The sequence below is a fragment of the Carassius auratus genome, chromosome 38 (genome assembly GCF_003368295.1).
Source record: "Carassius auratus strain Wakin chromosome 38, ASM336829v1, whole genome shotgun sequence".
Lineage (NCBI taxonomy): Eukaryota > Metazoa > Chordata > Actinopteri > Cypriniformes > Cyprinidae > Carassius > Carassius auratus.
The window spans coordinates 15,483,842-15,500,986 of NC_039280.1; the positions used below are offsets into that span (position 1 = coordinate 15,483,842).

At 38.4% G+C, this 17,145-nt stretch overlaps 2 protein-coding genes across 10 annotated transcripts in view; one reads left to right on the forward strand and one right to left on the reverse strand.

Annotated features, from left to right (window-relative positions):
• Positions 1-5,447, forward strand: part of gbf1 (golgi brefeldin A resistant guanine nucleotide exchange factor 1) — an 83,539-nt gene extending 78,092 nt beyond the window's left edge. For 3 of the 6 annotated variants that reach the window (XM_026224410.1, XM_026224413.1, XM_026224408.1), the window contains 5 exons: positions 34-135; positions 221-334; positions 966-1,143; positions 1,254-1,424; positions 3,469-5,447. In XM_026224410.1, the coding sequence (XP_026080195.1) occupies positions 34-135; positions 221-334; positions 966-1,143; positions 1,254-1,424; positions 3,469-3,704 (801 nt within the window). In that variant the 3' untranslated portion in view covers positions 3,705-5,447. The remainder of the gene's footprint in view (positions 1-33; positions 136-220; positions 335-965; positions 1,144-1,253; positions 1,425-3,468) is intronic. The other 3 variants (XM_026224407.1, XM_026224412.1, XM_026224409.1) reach the window with 2 other exon arrangements.
• Positions 5,448-6,323: 876 nt separating this feature from the next.
• On the reverse strand, positions 6,324-11,996 carry macroh2a2 (macroH2A.2 histone). Of its 4 annotated transcripts, XM_026224416.1 has the most exons (11): positions 11,413-11,607; positions 9,998-10,201; positions 9,392-9,426; positions 9,123-9,304; positions 8,931-9,037; positions 8,568-8,756; positions 8,381-8,488; positions 7,913-8,012; positions 7,681-7,770; positions 7,107-7,281; positions 6,324-7,002 (listed from the first exon to the last, which is right to left on the reverse strand). In XM_026224416.1, exons 4-11 carry the CDS (start codon positions 9,292-9,294, stop codon positions 6,837-6,839), a joined length of 1,107 nt encoding a protein of 368 aa, XP_026080201.1. In that variant the 5' UTR covers positions 9,295-9,304; positions 9,392-9,426; positions 9,998-10,201; positions 11,413-11,607; the 3' UTR covers positions 6,324-6,836. The 4 variants fall into 4 exon arrangements, with proteins under 4 accessions (XP_026080201.1, XP_026080200.1, XP_026080199.1 ...); XM_026224415.1 differs by lacking the exons at positions 9,998-10,201; positions 11,413-11,607 and adding an exon at positions 11,850-11,996; XM_026224414.1 differs by lacking the exon at positions 9,998-10,201 and having other exon boundaries at positions 11,413-11,623.
• Between the last annotated feature and the right edge of the window lie 5,149 nt (positions 11,997-17,145).

Consider the following 17,145-nt stretch of genomic DNA (forward strand, 5'->3'; position numbering starts at 1 on the left):
GAAATGATGGTGATTTCTGTCTTTTTTTTTTAGGTCCTGTTTCCTCTGCTGACAAAACTCCTAGATAACATCAGTCCAGCTGATGTGGGAGGCATGGAGGAGACCAGGATGAGGGCCTGCACACTGCTTTCTAAGGTCTGGCCTTGGGCTTCTTTGCTTAATAATCCTAATAACTTCAACCTTATTTAAAGAGTGACTGTAAGTGTCTCTGTCTCCTCAGGTGTTCCTGCAGCATCTCTCTCCTCTGCTCTCTCTTCCCACATTTGCTGCCCTCTGGCTCACCATTTTAGACTTCATGGACAAGTACATGCACGCCGGCTCCAGCGACCTTCTGGTAAGATGCTCTCAGATAGCAAGGGATATTAAAGGAACCTGTTCTCAATCTTTCACCTTTATGTCATCTCAAACCTGTATTATATTAACAATGACTAAGAATTCAGTGTATTTTTGTAGCAAAGGTGTAGTATTGACTTGGAAAATTGTGGATTGTGCAGAACTCGCATGAATGCACTTTATGAAACTCTGATACTTGTTTTCTTTTTCTGAAGCTTGACAGTTTAAATGTGTAGAAAACAGCAGCTCAAATTTCTTTTAGCATTTTTCATACAAGAAAGAAAAACATTTGGAACTACATATGATATCAAAAATGCCTTATTGCGCTTAAACTGTCAAAAACAAACAGTATTTTGTCAACCACACTCAAAGTTCATGCAAACACAGTTGTGTCTTAAGTGAATGTAAACTGTTGAGAGAAACAGTTAATAAGAATCAATGTATATGAAAAAAAATCATACAATGAAGACTGCAATCTTGAAAAATAATTAAGATTGTGAATCATGTTCCTGTCTGAAATAAATTGTGATATGTTATTTTATCAATCACTCCTAAATATGTTCATAGTTTTACAGCAAAAAAGTGATTAAATCCTGAGCGCTGATGAGTCTGTGTGTAACTTTGGTGCACAGCTGGAGGCCATCCCTGAGTCTCTGAAGAACATGCTGCTGGTGATGGACACAGCAGGGATCTTTCACAGCGCAGACTCGCGTACAGGCTACTCAGACTTGTGGGAAATCACCTGGGAGAGAATTGACTGTTTCCTGCCCCATCTGAAGGAGGAGCTCTTCAAACAGGCTGTCATTTCAGGTACTGAGCACAAACATAATACTCACATTTAACATTTGAGTTCAACCATGCACAACACAGGTTTGGATTTGGTTAGCTGAAATCCTCTTTTGTTTTTGTTTTTCGTACAGAACCTGTGTGTAATCATCCTGTGGAGCCCGTCCCACCGCCTGCTGCCGTAACCCCAGCCTCTCCCCCTGTGCCAGCCCCCTCACCAGTGCCAGCTGCCCCGGCAGAGCCAAATATCCCCAGCAGACCCGAGTCACCTCAGGATACGCCCACACCTAGTGCCAACGGTGATCGTAAGCATCATTTAGACACATCTAACATATTGAATAGGAGTGGGTAGTATAATGTACTATGGGTATAGTTTTCACTAAAGGTTTACTTTTCGCTAAAGCTACATTTATTTAATCAAAACTGAATTTTTAAGCATCATTACTACAGTCTTCAGTGTCAAAGGATCCTTCAGAACTCACTCTAATATAAAAATTAGGTGCTCCGTTGTTATTAGTATTCATGTATCAATAATGGTTGTCATTATTAAAAAATCTAATATAAAAAAAATCATTAAAAAATCTAGATAGATTTTTTTTATTGTTTTACTGCTTAATTTTTTTTATATGATATAAATTTCATGCATTCTTGCTGAATAAAAGTTTTCTTTTACTTCAAACTTTTGGAAGGCAGTGCATAATGGTTTTCACAAATTAATGATGCACAAAATTCAGTTTATTCAACATTGATGACAAGAAATGTTTTCTTGAGCAGCAAATCAGCATATTAGAATGATTTCTGACGGATCACGTGATACTGAAGACTGGAGTAACGTATGGGATGAAATTAGACTCAAAATGATTAATAGATGCACTCAAAAATATCAGTGTAGTACATCAATTTTATACATATATCTTACGAACCACAAATGTCTTTCAGTTTGATTCGGGATTAAATGATTGTGCAGCGATTAGTACATATACAGACATGTTTGCAAATAAAAATGTTCTGTTCTGCATTAATATATCATAAATTGCTCATGCAAAAAGGAATCCATGCATATGTGGATCAGTTGACACTCGTGCATTAATTCACGTCTAGTTCGAGTCGATCTTGTTTGGTTCATTTGGATTTTCGCAGTTTTCAGCATTTCACTTCCCACACACAGTGCAATTCATTAACGTTTACACGATTGACAAAATTTGCTAATGTGTTTCACTACACTGAAACAAATCTTTTTTTCAGTGTAGAATTATATTGATGATAAAAAGAATTATATTGATGAATTGCACTGTGCCTTGTTTGTTAGTAGTTGTGTGTGTGTGTGGGACGTGAAATGCTGAAAACTGTGAAAATTAAGTCTCAAAATCCAAATGAACCAAACAAGATCGACTCGAACTAGACGTCATTAATGCACGTGTGTCAACTGATCCACATATGCACATATTCCTTTTTGCATGAGCAATTTATGATATTTTAATGCAGAACAGAACATTTTTTATTTGCAAACATGTCTGTATATGTACTAATCGCTGCACAATCATTTAATCCCGGATCAAATTGAAAGGCATTCGCTTGTGGTTCGTAAGATACATGTATAAAATTTATGTGGTACATTGATATTTTTGCTTGCATCTATTAATCATTTTGAGTCTAATTTCATCCCATAGTAAATTCAGCTTTGCGTCAACGCAATAAATTACATATTGAATATATATTCAAATATATTTTGAAAATACATTTAACAATTTCACATTATTAGTTTTTTTAATGTATTTTTTTTTTCTTTTTTTTTTTTTTTTACCATAATTGAACAAATATATGCAGCCTTGGTGAGCATAAGACTTCTTTCGAAAACAACAATAAAAAAGTAATTATTTTAATTATGTGGAAAACTATGCATTTATGACATTCTAATGGATAGAAAATTCTAAAGAACAGCATTCATTTACAATAGTTTTTACTGTCACACCAGTGCATAGTTTCTGAATAAAAACATTTACTGTATTTTTCGGATTATAAGTCCAACTGAGTATAAGTCGCATCAGTCCAAAAACACGTCATGATGAGGAAAAAAAAACATATAAGTCGCACTGGACTATAAGTCGCTTTTATTTAGACCCAAGAGAAAACAGAGCGCCCTCTCGCGGCTGGAGACGGTAATGTTTTCTATTGGTTCATTTCTCTCAGTTCATGTCAAATTAATTTTGATAAATAAGTCGCACCTGACTATAAGTCGCAGGACCAGCCAAACTATGAAAAAAATTGCAACTTATAGTCTGGAAAAATATATTTATTTATATACATATATATAATTGTGAACTTTTCTGCTCTCGTTCTTCTGTGCAGGATCAGATAGATCATCTCCAGTTCCTCCATCAACACCCCCAATGCCCACTCCAGCAAAGATGAGTCCTCCTGAGTCCCTGCGGTCTCCTCTGGGCCAGTCTCCGCTCATCCTTCAGCCTCTCGCCTCTCCACTGCAAGTGGGCGTCCCGCCGATGTCCCTGCCAATCATCCTGAACCCAGCTCTAATAGAGGCTACCTCACCAGTGCCCCTGCTGCCCCGGCCCAACACAGACTGACCCGCCCCTCAAACATCAGCCCAAAGAGTGCATCTGAAGGAGAGGCGTCTGATTTGACTGTTCTCCTGCACGTGTGCACTCACTGTAGCCCACACTATTAAATTATGTAACAGCAGGACCTGGAACAAGACCGCGTGAGAGGACATTGACATGCATGGTTGCCTGTCCTCTTTTCAAACATCAAAGCAACTCCCAAACCACTCGGATTTGAATGTCCTTCGGTTAGAGATGTTACATAGATGATCATATTTATTCAAAACAGGGAGGTGGTGCCACCCTGGAGGACAGATCATTATTGATGGGACTGGATTTCGGTCAGTTAGGTCAGAGTAGATTTTAATGTATCAGTACTCAGGCAGTGATCACAGAGAATGGCTGATGGGTAGTGTGTACCGCACACTGGGTTCAGCTAATGAAACCGTGAAAAAAGAAAAAAAATCGACATTAGTGTTGCAGCTTTTATCACCGCTCCAGCTAAATAAACCTGTACAGTGTGATGAAGAAAACATAATTTATTTTGACAATTCATATTGTTTCTTATTGTGGCTTTTACACTTTAATTATATAGTTTTGCCGTAATTGCTCCAGAGAAAAGAGTCAGAGATGTAGCCACGTAATGTTTGCCATTCATGGTTCATTAGTGAGAAAATTAAAAGCAGTTCACCCAAACATTAAAATTCTGTCATCATTTATTCACCCTCATGTCATACATTTCTTTCTTCTGTGGACCTTCTGTAGACCTTGTCAACAATTGACTTTCTATTGTATGGACCAAACCATTTCTTTAAAGGAAAGAAATGAAGAAGGAAAGTCATTCGGGTTTAGAACAACATGAGGGTGAGTAAAGAATGACCGAATGTTCATTTTTGGGTGAACTGTCCCATTAAGTCCAGTTCTTTTGGTTCAAAACAATCTAATATGGCTTGTTTGATGACACCACATAATTATCGTGCATCTCTAAAACATTCCAGACACATCCCTGATGTTTTCAACTAATTGAACCAGCTAAACTCTGTATGTCAGGTTTTATTTTATTTTGATGGGTATTTTTATTGGTTAGTTGTCTTAAAGAGAGGTGGTTTTGTTGCTCGTGTTAATGCTGTATCACTGAAGCACTTCTGCTCTTTGTTGCTCTCCCTTTCACGAATTTCTCCTGGACAATACATCATTTCTTCCAAATATACGTTTCTGCTGTTCTTTCTATTAACTGTATCACTTTATTGCGGTGATCTCGGCTCTGGAAAGTTTACAGACCACTTTTAGTTTGGTTTGAATTAATGAATGCTTCATGAGAAGTAGATCTCAGAAGAGAGTTATAAAATTCACTAATATAAAAGTATAATAGCTCTCAGACCTGCAGCTCCTTCCATCAGCCAAGACCACCCACGAGCAGCTCAAGTGTGTTCAGCGATCAGCGTTTGACCTGAGACGTATGCTGTTTGGATCAGTACCAAAACTGTAGGTTCGTTTAAGAATATCACTGTAGTTTAATGTAGATTGTCACTGCAGTGACCGCAGATCAACGATCACACCATCACAATCCTAAGAGATGGCTGTGAACAGATGGACATTTTCTTTTTTATTTTCTTTTTTTTTCACTTGTTGTATTGCGTTCTTAGATGCATCAGGAACTAATTCTGTAGTCAACAGGTAATTCAATGAAAATAATCTGTGTATATATATATATGAACAAAAGTTAATGTACTTTTTACAATGTAATAAATATATGGTAAAATATCCTAATCCTGTTTCATTGTTTTCTCTTGCAGGTCAATTATGTTTTATTGCTTTAATTTGAATAATTTAGGAGGCTAAGATCCAGAGGAGGAAAATGAAGTTCGGCCAAACTTGAAAATTCTGCTATTCGTTCACCCTCATGCCGTTTCAGACCTGAAGAAATGTTAAGAAAGGGTTTTGGTTTTTTTTTGTCCATACAGTGGAATTCAATGGTAACACAAACAGTTTGGTTACCAACAAAGTCAGGTTTGGAATGACATGAGGGTGAGTAAACGATGACAATTTCCATTTTTTTTACAGACTATGACAATCTCTTTAAGCTACATTGGAGATCCGATTTATATCGATCGCCAAGCTCATAAAGTTAAAAGCTAAAGTATTTAATAAGTCACGTGACTAGTTAGGGGTTGCCAGTGATGACATCTGATGCATCTAACGTTTCGAGAAGTTCTAGCCAAGGGAACTTTTGCAGCAGTTCACAACTTGCATTTCATTCTGTTCCTATCCACCTTATTTTTCCCCGTAAGAGCTGGTGCGGCTATTTGTAAATTTTATGTGCAAGGCTTCCGGTCCACTTACAGCTATTTTTAGCTGTACAATACATCTCGTTTTGCTGCTTGTCATTGCAAATTGGTGGTACATTTGGTACCAAACCTGTATGACTGACTTTCTTCTGTGTAACACAGATGTTTTTAGTCCACTCACTGGGAACAAAGGGAACCGAAACTGTTTGGTTGCCAACATTATTCAAGATATCGTTCATGTTCTGCGGAAGAAAGAAATACCCACAAAGGTTTGGAATGACACGAAGATGAGTAAATTAATTTTTGGGTGAAGTTGTGTGTGAATGGAAACTTGTATGGAAAAAGAGAGCTCAACCTGTGGTGTAAAACTTTTTTTTATTTCAAAGCAGAACAAGAAACACTTTTTTTTTGTTTTCTCGATAAACCAAAACGGTCAGAAACCACACATGATATCTAGCCAAAAACAACGGTCAAAAGTTCAACTCTGAACATGGAATGTAAAAAGATCATTCTAAGGATAAAAATGGCAAACGATGAAGATTAAGTTGATCTAGTCTAAATGAATGTCTTTACTTTAAAGGAGAACAGTGAAACATAAATGTGTACAGTACATCACTCACAAATATCCTTGTTTAAACACCTTCAAATAATCTGTTGTCAAAAACATATACCTACAACATCTTTCACCAAGCTGCACTACACTCCACTTATTACGCTCCTACTAGCCTTGATGCACTCTCCGCTAAAGCTCACGTTCAACTCATTTCACCTTCCCACGACGGCCAGGCCGACAAAACCAGTCAAAGCAAACTAAAACAGAGCTGCATCGAGGCGTTACACTTTCAAAAGAAATCAAACCCATGACTCCACATCACTTGGCGTCCATCTTTGCCATCTCCTGCAGGTATATCCCAATGCTCTCGCTGTCAAACAGAACAAAGTAAATGTTCTTCAGAGAGGAGGTGGTTGCTGAGACAAAATGGTTCGAAATGGCCTTCAGTATTAGCTGGGCTGCTGTCTGCTTTGGGAAACCATTTCTGGGGGAACAACAATCAAAGAGGTGAGATGATTTCTGGTTTCTAGGAACTATTTCTCACCACATTTGCATGGAAACAGAACTATTCACGATTGTGATGCTCACCGTCCGGCGGGTAGCGAAGGGAAGGCCACCGACTTGAGCTTCTTCTCCTCGGCAGCAGACAGACAGTTCTTGACTGTTTTCTCCAGCTGATCTTCGCACTTCTCTGAACCCCACTGAGGAACGTGACAATGGATGATGAAACGTGCTGCCATCCCATTGGCTTGACTCACAGCCACTGCAGAGCAGAGGGAATAAGAAAGACTCCAGTCAGAACAGCAGCAACAAGCACAAACGTCTTGCTTCAGTATCTACAGGGGATTTATTCCTGCTTTCCACACTTTTTGATCAAAGAATCAAAGGACTGAGCGAAAAGAGTACTTGTTTTGGCCTTATTTGCCATGGTATGTCAGGTAACAATCTTCGTAGAACACTTCTTGGTGTACAAATGTCTCCAAGCTATAAAAATCTTCAATTACTATTGAAGATTTCACTAATTTCCATGACTTTTCAGGTACGTTACTTTTTTTCCTATATTAAAATATTTAACAAGGTCATTTCCTGCCCCTTTGTACATTGCTAGAGCACACACACTAATCCGAGTCTGCTTGTGTCAAGAAATGTATGAGAATTCAACCTGATGCGACCTCCAGAGGACCCTGGCTTTTTCTCAGCTCCTTGACAGTCTCTAGGAAATCTTTTCCTCCTGCTTTCTCCAGAGCGTTACCTGTGTTACAGCACAGAAAATAAATCCGCTTTTGCCACATATTTCAACATACAGGAAAACTGACACTTGCTACACAGATCTAGCATTTTACTATCTAGCAAATCTAATTGACAATAACTTAATAGTAGCTAAAAGCACTGACCGATTCCCTCTTTCAGATCAATCTCTGCGTTTGTGGGATTGATGATTCCCTCCACTTTGATCGTGCCGATTTTGCTGATTTCGCTCTCTGTTAGGGACAGCTGATAAACAAACCAGTTCACACATTATTGCATTAAGTTTTAAATCATCAGTGTATCAGCAGATTTTTAAAAACCAAATTCAATATTTATTTTTTAATGAGTTAATCAATACATTTTACAATATATTTGCCGATTACCACCCTGCTGTCTAAGATAAAAAAATAATATCTGTATTGTTTAATTCTGTTCAGAATGACAATCAAAATCTTGATTCAACTACTCACTAGTTTAATCCAAGACTGTAAATATTAAAAGTGAAAAATATATGGAGGTAAATTATTAAATGTCCCTTGCATTCAAAGGTAAATAAACGTTATAATGTGCGCTCTAAGTGTTAAAATAAATTGTAAAATATTGAATATCTCCACCTTTTGTCCAAGGAACAAGCTTTTCGCGGAGAGAATAGTGAATCCCTCTCCTGGTCCGTCCTCCACTGTTGTGTTGGCATCTGCTTCTTTGTCATTCTCTGTGCTTTTCTGCAAGAAAGAAACCTTTTTCAGTATTCCTGCGGATAATCACGGCACCAGAGCAACACATGCATGACACTGCACGCACTTTGGGTTTGCGGCCTGGTTTTCCTTTGCTCTTTTTGCTGGGTTTCTTGATGGGTTTCCGGTTCACCCTCTTCTCCGGAACGGTCACCTGAGTCTCCACCTTCACCCTGCCTCCTCTCTTCTTGGAGAGCAGCTCGGGATGGATGCGAGGCAGAACGCCACCATTAGATATGGTCACCCCTCTGAGCAACTATTCAAGAATACAGAAAAACCAACTCATTAATGGCATTGCTACAAGGACTACAATAGTCAAAATGCAGATCCTAAAACATTTAGCAGAGCTACACTTCCGGTCAAAAGAAGCCTCTTATGCTTTCACATTAACCCTACCCGACCTCAGTCTATTTAACATGTAATTCATTACGTGGTTGAGTTCTTCATCATTGGCCACAGCCAGCTTGATGTGTCTTGGAGTGATTCTCCCCTTCTTGTTGTCTCTTGCCGCGTTTCCAGCCAACTCCAAGATCTCAGCTACAAAAACATCAGTGCAACAGAGACTCCATGTAAGTGTTCAATATAATGAAATGATTGCATAATGGAGAATCTGGATTCCCACCTGCTAAGTACTCGATGACAGCTGCCATGTAGACCGGGGCGCCCATGCCAATGCGATACTTATGGGTTCCTGTGCGCAAGTAACGCATCATCCTCCCGACAGGAAAAATGACTCCCGCCCGGGCAGAGCGAGACAGCTTGGTGATCTTTTTCTTTCCTCCTCTGGCTGACATCCTGCCTTTTCTGTGGAGACAAATCAAAGGTCTTTTGATCAAGGTAATGATCCCCGTAATCGAAACATCAGTCGTGCGAGTGACCGAGAGGACCCACCTCCTCTTGACTCACAGTGCCACTGGATGGAGAACCTACAGAGGAATCAAGACAAAATGATCCATTCATCAACATCTCTGAATGTAAACTCAACAGTCTCCATCTGCTTCAACAGATATACATTATTCACATTAATGACTAAATTAGTGATGAGAACAAAGCTAATACATGGGCACATTAAAAAAGTTAATGCTTTTTGGCCACAATTTAAGCTTAAAGGGAGGGGACTTTTCATTCCACTGACTTCTGATGAAGTCAAAACAAAGAGTTCAAATTTGTTTAACGCAGATCAGCAAAATTGCATAGCAAGATGATGTATGATCAAAAAAAAATGTAATCTGCACATCACATATTGACTACTTGGCTAAAATCAAAGAACACACACTTCAAAGCTGCAGGTGTGCACAGTGGTGGGAAAGTGGAGAAGATGGTATATTATTTGCATTTGTATGTTTATAACCAAAGACGATGTGCATTCCTTAAATTGTAGTGTTAATGCAGCGCTTAATAAAACACAATTGGGCTGCATTCGAGATTGCATACTTCCCTACTACATAGAATTCTGAATTCACAGTACTCATAAGAGAGCAGACAAAAATGACCTACTACTCCCAGCAAGATTCAGAAGATTTGTAAATGGCAGGGAAGGGACTCAATTGATGCTGGTAGGTCACGTGATAATGACAAACATGGCGAATGTAGTATGTCTAGATCATAGACTGTATAAAAACAGCTCTAGATTACATTCCTTGCCATTGTGGTGTACTCTCCCATCTCTTCAAGTTAACCCAAGTGTGACGACTTCTGCTGCTGAGAAACCCAGAAATGTTAAAAAGGTCAAATATTATTATACTTATATGGTAAGCGTAATATTTTAATGGTTATAGTTCCCCAAGTAAAAGTAAGTTCCCAGGTTAAGAACAGCAACAAACAGGTGAGATACAGAGAGACTGACATACACTGGAAAAAGAAACTTGGATTCCTAGTTAATACGTTTTATTTTATTTTATAAATTAATACAGTTTCTGTGTTCGTCTCAATGTCCAATCATAAGTTTATTACATATGTACGTTATTTGTTAAATATCCATGTAATTAGCAGGATACATCTTGGTGGTGGATATTAGGGAATTTTTTTTTTTTTTTTTTTTTTTTGATGGATGGATGAAATTTGACGTGTCCAGGACACATTCCTCAAATATTTCATGAGATTTACCCATATAAAAATCGTTTATAAGCACTGCATGCTATTCGTTTATGTTGACCAATTCACACAGTTTTATTTATTTATTGTGTGGACTACAAGAAGGCATGAAAACCACACCATTTAACCCAAACTACACAAACATGAGCCCCGGTCTGCGAATGGCTGTGAAGTGTCTCAGCCTGCAGCGAGCTCGCGATGCCGTCGCGAGTTAAAGGCGCAGCGCTTGTTTTAAGATAAACAGCGGACATTCATAAACACGGAGCGCGATTCCTCCCCGCTATAAAAAAAAGTTTCGCCTCAAATGTGTGATAAAAGACCCGCCTCCTGGCAGCAACAGCACGTTAACACCATTATATTAAGTCAGGATGCGGTACGTGATCGCGAGGCCATCGCCGAATCAGTGATTCAACGCGTAAAATCAAAGGCCTCGCCTTAACTTCGCCGCTTCTCCATTAAACGCACACAAAACACAGACATATCTGTATCCCGGACAAATTAGGTCGTGCACAAATTCTTAATCTTGGTTTCTAACCTCGCTCCTCCCACATCAACTCTCCCCCATTTTGTTTTTACCTCGTTGCATTTACATACAGTAAAACATCGCAAGCGAATGATGCGTTTCAACGCGACGCGACACAACTGCAACGTTGTTGTTCTAATCAACGCATCTGCACGCGAGTTGCGTTCAGCTTCGTGTTTTATCATGCGAACGCGGCGGTCGTTTCGTCGCGCGCGTCTCGTACAGTGTGCTCGAGCCGTATTCGCATGCATCGCATCGCGCGCTTATCAACTCAATATCTCGTGCCAATATTTACCTGTTTGTTCTCTACGAATGCGTCATGTACGAAATATATCAGTCCTCTGACCGGCGCAAAATAAGGAGGAGTTCCAAATTCCTATTCCCTGTCCTTGTGTTCTGAGTCTCTGCTGTTCGTTAAAATAAAAAAAAATTACAGAGGGAGAGAGAGAGACACCGCGAAAAACTACAGCAGCCAGTACCACCGTACTGTCGATGGAGGCAGGCTTTAGGCTACTGCTGCTTCTCATAAAAAAAAAAAAAAAAACATTGCATTCAAAATATGAAATACATTTAGAGCGCAGCCAATGCAATTCATGCTAAATGCACCTATAAGTGATTATATTATGCAGATATAATGCATTATCAGTCTCATCCAAGAGGCGGTTATTGAGAGCACCGTGCAAAAAGAATTCATCACAGACAGCTGCAGATGACTGGGAGGTTGATACTCACTGTAAAACCCTCTCTTCACCTGGTCTCTACGCGATGGCGTGTTGTTCTTCATTCATTTTCACCTCTCCTGGCGCCTAATGAACGCAGTCCGATGTGCGCTTTGAGAAATGCACCTGTGCTAGACCAAACTGGTTCTGCAGAGGGCAGTCAGAGATCAGAAGTCAGATGCGCTGGTGTGCTGCTGTGCTCCTCTAGGGGCCGGTGTTGTGTTATGTTGGGTTATATTTGCCCAGAGCCCATCAGACAAGGAATAGCGTTGCTCTGGGACTACCCAGAATCAAATCTAATTTAAAATGTACATTTCAAGCATGCACATTGCATGAAATATGTTTTTATTTTTATTTTTCAAATTCAAGTTACACATAACAGGACTGCGAGAAACATCTTTAATCAGACACACTTTGTTTTTCATCGTCCAAAATATCGCTTGTTGAAGGGGTTTTTAATCTTCTTGATGCCCTGGTTCCCATATATGATCATCCTTATGCATCCTTACTAGGTGTCTAGTTTTGATTATTCAGCAGCTGGAAAAATTTTTTACTGAATGTTCTGATTCTATATTTTTTCCTCTGTGTCCTTATCATAATAGATGTGGTGTGGACTTTATTAACACTTCACTGCTGATATTATCATTAATGTTACAGTTATTGTCCTTGGTGTGATCAGGCCTTTACTGTACTAGATAGTTTAACCCTATCCACAGAGACCCTTCTTACTCAGTCCTTTCTTAAATTATTTTGTCTAAAAATAAACAAATAAAAATTACTTTTGAAAGAAACCTACAAGGTTTTATGTTAAAACTGCTTCTGAAAACAAACACAATGTGTCATTTCTGAAGTCACCTGTGTTAAATATTTAGATGGTAAGAGACAGTTAATATATATTTGTAAAAAAATATTGAATATAAGAAAAGATATAGAGGACGGCTGAGTCTGAAATACCCAATGTGTGGCAGATTCCTTACACAACCACAGAGAGACTTTGAAAATGATTTCTTCAGCCCTATTTGGGGCAACTTTTTCAGGGATAAAGTGAGCCTTGCCTTCAGAACGGGCCCAAGAGGATTCTGGGAAGAATGACATGCATGTGTTTAGTCAGCAGAGCCAGACTGAATGATCTAAACACCTGGTTCCAGCAATCTAAACAAATAACTGGACCTGGTCTGGGGCCCTCAGCTCCAGCATCTCTGTGATATCGAGCTCAAACAGAAGTATGACGTCAAACTCAGTCTGTCTCAGGGCTGGCGGTGTTTAGAGAAATGACATCATCTTTAACTGAGGAAAACTACGTGAAATGTGCTGCTTCAGCGAACTGAAGACCAAGTCATTTTCCTTTATTTTAATAGTGTGAGTTGAACACAAACAGCATGCTTACTGTATTTGTGGGGAAATCGGACTTCTCAAAATATACTGTACATCTTACAGAGTATTACATCACATACTGTAAATTCCAACGTGTTACATGCGAAATGACGCTTCAGGTTTTTTATGTTTTCCATCTGTGTTTTCTTATAGCCGTTTGGTGTCTTGACGCTGAATTAATTTCCCCCACTTGCTTATTTTAGCAGTCGTCCAAGTAATATGCCACTGATATATTCTCTACAGGAGTGTGAGCATGTTATTTATCGTGGGAACCTGTCAATCTATCCCTATAGCACTGTCCATTATGCATATATTCTTTAATATTATATCATAAATTAATATTTTAAAAACTTTTTTGTGTAAGGGATGTTTCTGATGACGTGTCATTTTTTTGGGTCATTTAACAGGAACAAGCTGTCCTGCCAGTGGCATGACTAAAAAACCCATCAGCAAAAAATCCCCATCATGCAGCTCCAGCACGGCTACCTTTGCCAGGTATTTTTTGGCCTCAGACAAGCAGGCGATGGTGTGTCTCCCTCTCCCAGACCACAGTCCACAAAAAGAGCCACCCTTGGGGATGCTGTGAATAGCCCCCTTCTGTTTAACCCATCCCTCTGAGCTCCAGTGTCATTGCAATGGACCCTTAGAGAGTCCCAAGGCAGAAAGAGCTGTACGAGATAGCGAGGGTAACAGAGGAAGAGTCTCCGATTACACTTAAAGGGGGCTGCCGTGTCAAAATAGGCCTTCAGAGTGGCGACAAACCGTGGGCCACCGACCTTACCCCTTTGCCAAGCCGAACATTCCTGCCGGATATTTTTAGAGGTGGCATTTAAAGCTGGCAGAGGATCAACTGCAGGCAATCTGCAGTATTTCCTGTTCCTGTAAAAGAGGGAGGTCTGGGGCGCAAACGCCCACCCAGACAGGGCCTGTTTAAAAATAGACACGTCAACCACGTTTTACTTCAGTCTTTTATTTGATTGATGTGTAAATTAGAGTTTTGTTTATAAACCAGCACACATTGTGTTGTGCTGAACCAGAGCATTGTTGACATTGCTGTTCGATATCGAAAGAGATGAATTGTGGTCCTGGTCCAACCTAAACTAGGGTGAAATACACACACATGTAGATCTGCGAAAAGACCGGGACGGCTGCTTTGATCACTGTTTACGAGGAAAGCGCCAGAATGACCAACACGTCATCTGTCCAACCTAGCTAGTTAAGCCAGACAGTCTCAGTGGCTTGATTTGAAACAGGTTAGCCCAGGTAAGTCTATTTTAAAAGATGAAATATCCGTTAATATTCAGCAAGCGCCGTTTAGACCACGAGTCATTTGAGGGGAAGGTTTTATTTGTAGGTGAGGCAATATCTGTAACTTGATGTACCCCATCTTCTCTGAACATAACATACTGTTTGATCTTGTTGATGTTTATAAATGGGCATAGAATATTGAAATCTTGTGTTTCTCCCTGCCAATCAATCATGTTATTACTTAACAGTTAGGTTTGGTTATAACACATTATGCATTTTGTATCTGTAGTGCATTTGATTATGTATATTATTTTTTGGCCTATAGAGGTTACAGGAAAAGGATGTTGCAGGCAGCATTCGATCATGGTCTTTCCGTATGAGCACTACAGTGCAAAAATCACTAAGCCATGTCCCTGATAGTCTGCTTTTACTCTAATGGAATTACATATAGAGATTTAAATTTAATAACTTTTACAAATATTGTAAAATATATTCCTTTGATGCAAAGCTGAATTTTGAGGCATTACTCATTAGTCTATTTTCACATGATCCTTAAGAAATGATTCTAATGTGCTGATTTGCTGCTCAAGAAACATTTCTAATTCTTATCTGTGTTGAAAACTGCTTATTTTTGTATTTTTATTTTTTTGTGGAAACCGTGATACATTTCTTTTCAGGATTATAAAAAGTTCAAAAGAAACAGCATTTACTTAAAACAGAAATCTTATGTCATAAACCATCCCCAAATTATTGAACAGTAGTGTACACCAGGTTTTCATGTAGTCCAATTATTTCCACTTGCAAAAAACTGGATTAGATCCATCTCCATTTCATATCTGAGAACAAGTTGTCACTTATCTGATGCTCAATGTGTGCTCTGCATTAAATGACTCTGGCCACAGGGACACATGGATCACTGGAAGTGTGTGAAATGAACAAGACAGCTTCCCTGTTAACAAGGGCAGCAGCAGTTAAAATCAGCCCTAGTGTCACAGATGCTTGAATAAGTGCCTGTTTTTTTGTTGGAGCTGGGATAGACAGGATGGTGATGACAGCATGTTTCCTAAAGATAGTGTTTTCCGTGACATGGGCTAATTGGCGATGAAAGGCTGAACGTAACTGGCATTATCGGATCTGAGTTTATGATCCTCAGACAAAACTGAGAGTTTTATTGTCCTTTTCCATGATGTTCTGAGTAAAATTCATGCAAAAATTACTTTATTGTTTCCAAAGCATAAAATCTACATTCAAGATAGGATACTAATGTCTTTTTCATGACCATATGAATATGATTGAAAAAGTTTCACCTGTGAGTTAATCAACATTAGGTTTGCCAACTGCACCAAAGAAAAATTAAAATTTTTGTACCACATATGTTGGTTTTTTTAATTTCATTAAACTGCATTATGAACCACATTATAAACAAGAACTAATCATAACACATTGACAATATATGCCTTGTGTATTAAAACATTACAGAAATAGGTGGTAAAATATATTTGATCTTACACATACCAATTTAGCTACTGTCTTGGAAAATTATAACAGGTGTAATAACAAATCCCTCCCTCGTGTACAACCTACAGTACATTTTTTTTTCCTTCACCATATTAGACAGTTGACAACATTATGGGAAAAATATAACCCTTTTACGTCTTTTAATGTTTGTCCGCGTGTTCAGTGAATTTTTTGTGGCTAAAATCAAGTATTTTCAATAGCAATTCATGCATTTTGGAATTTCCTGTCCGGGCAAAAGATTTGCCCACTCAGATTTCGCAATTGATTCAGGCTAGTCATGTGGATTGAATGTGCTCACCAACAACATTCTGCTTGTTTTGAATATGACTTCGGTGCTTCATACATCACTACGCTATTGAGACAGGACTATGGACCTTTCTGCCAGCAAAATGTAATCGTAGCTTAATAATAACACACAATATATCTGAATATCAAATTATCTTCTCATAATAATGAGAACATTCTCATAAAAAAAAAAAAAAAAAAAAAAAAAAAAATATATATATATATATATATATATATATATATATATATATATATATATATATATATATATATATATATATATATATATATATATATAAAATAAAAAAACAGGAAAGTCGATGGGGACCAGAAACTGAATATTCTTCAAAATATCTTCTTGAGGGTATGTATGTAAATGATGGCAGTAATTTTCTTTTTGGGTAAAATATCACTTTAAGATCTCATAGGTCTCGATAACGAGAAACATTCTCATAATAAAAAAAAAGAGAGACTGGAAAACTGGGTTGGGTTTTCTGGGATGGTATGCAAATGGTTCAGGTAGGGATGCACGATATTGGATTTTGGCCGATATCGATATGCCGATATTTTCTAAATAATTTTGGCCGATGCCGATACCGATATCGATATATATACAAATATATACTGATATATTTAAACTTTAATTTTACTGAAGAGAAATCCATGTATGTCTTCTGTACTGATTCTACCATAAATTTATTATTTTACAAATGTAGACAGACATTCACATCTGAAAAACAGGTCAATTATTTCACTTGGAGAATATCGGTTTGGCTCATCGGCAGAAATATTCATATCGGCCGATACCGATAATGGTCATTTTAAGCTTTTATCGGCCGATACCGATGTTGTGCCGATATTATCGTGCATCCCTAGGTTCAGGT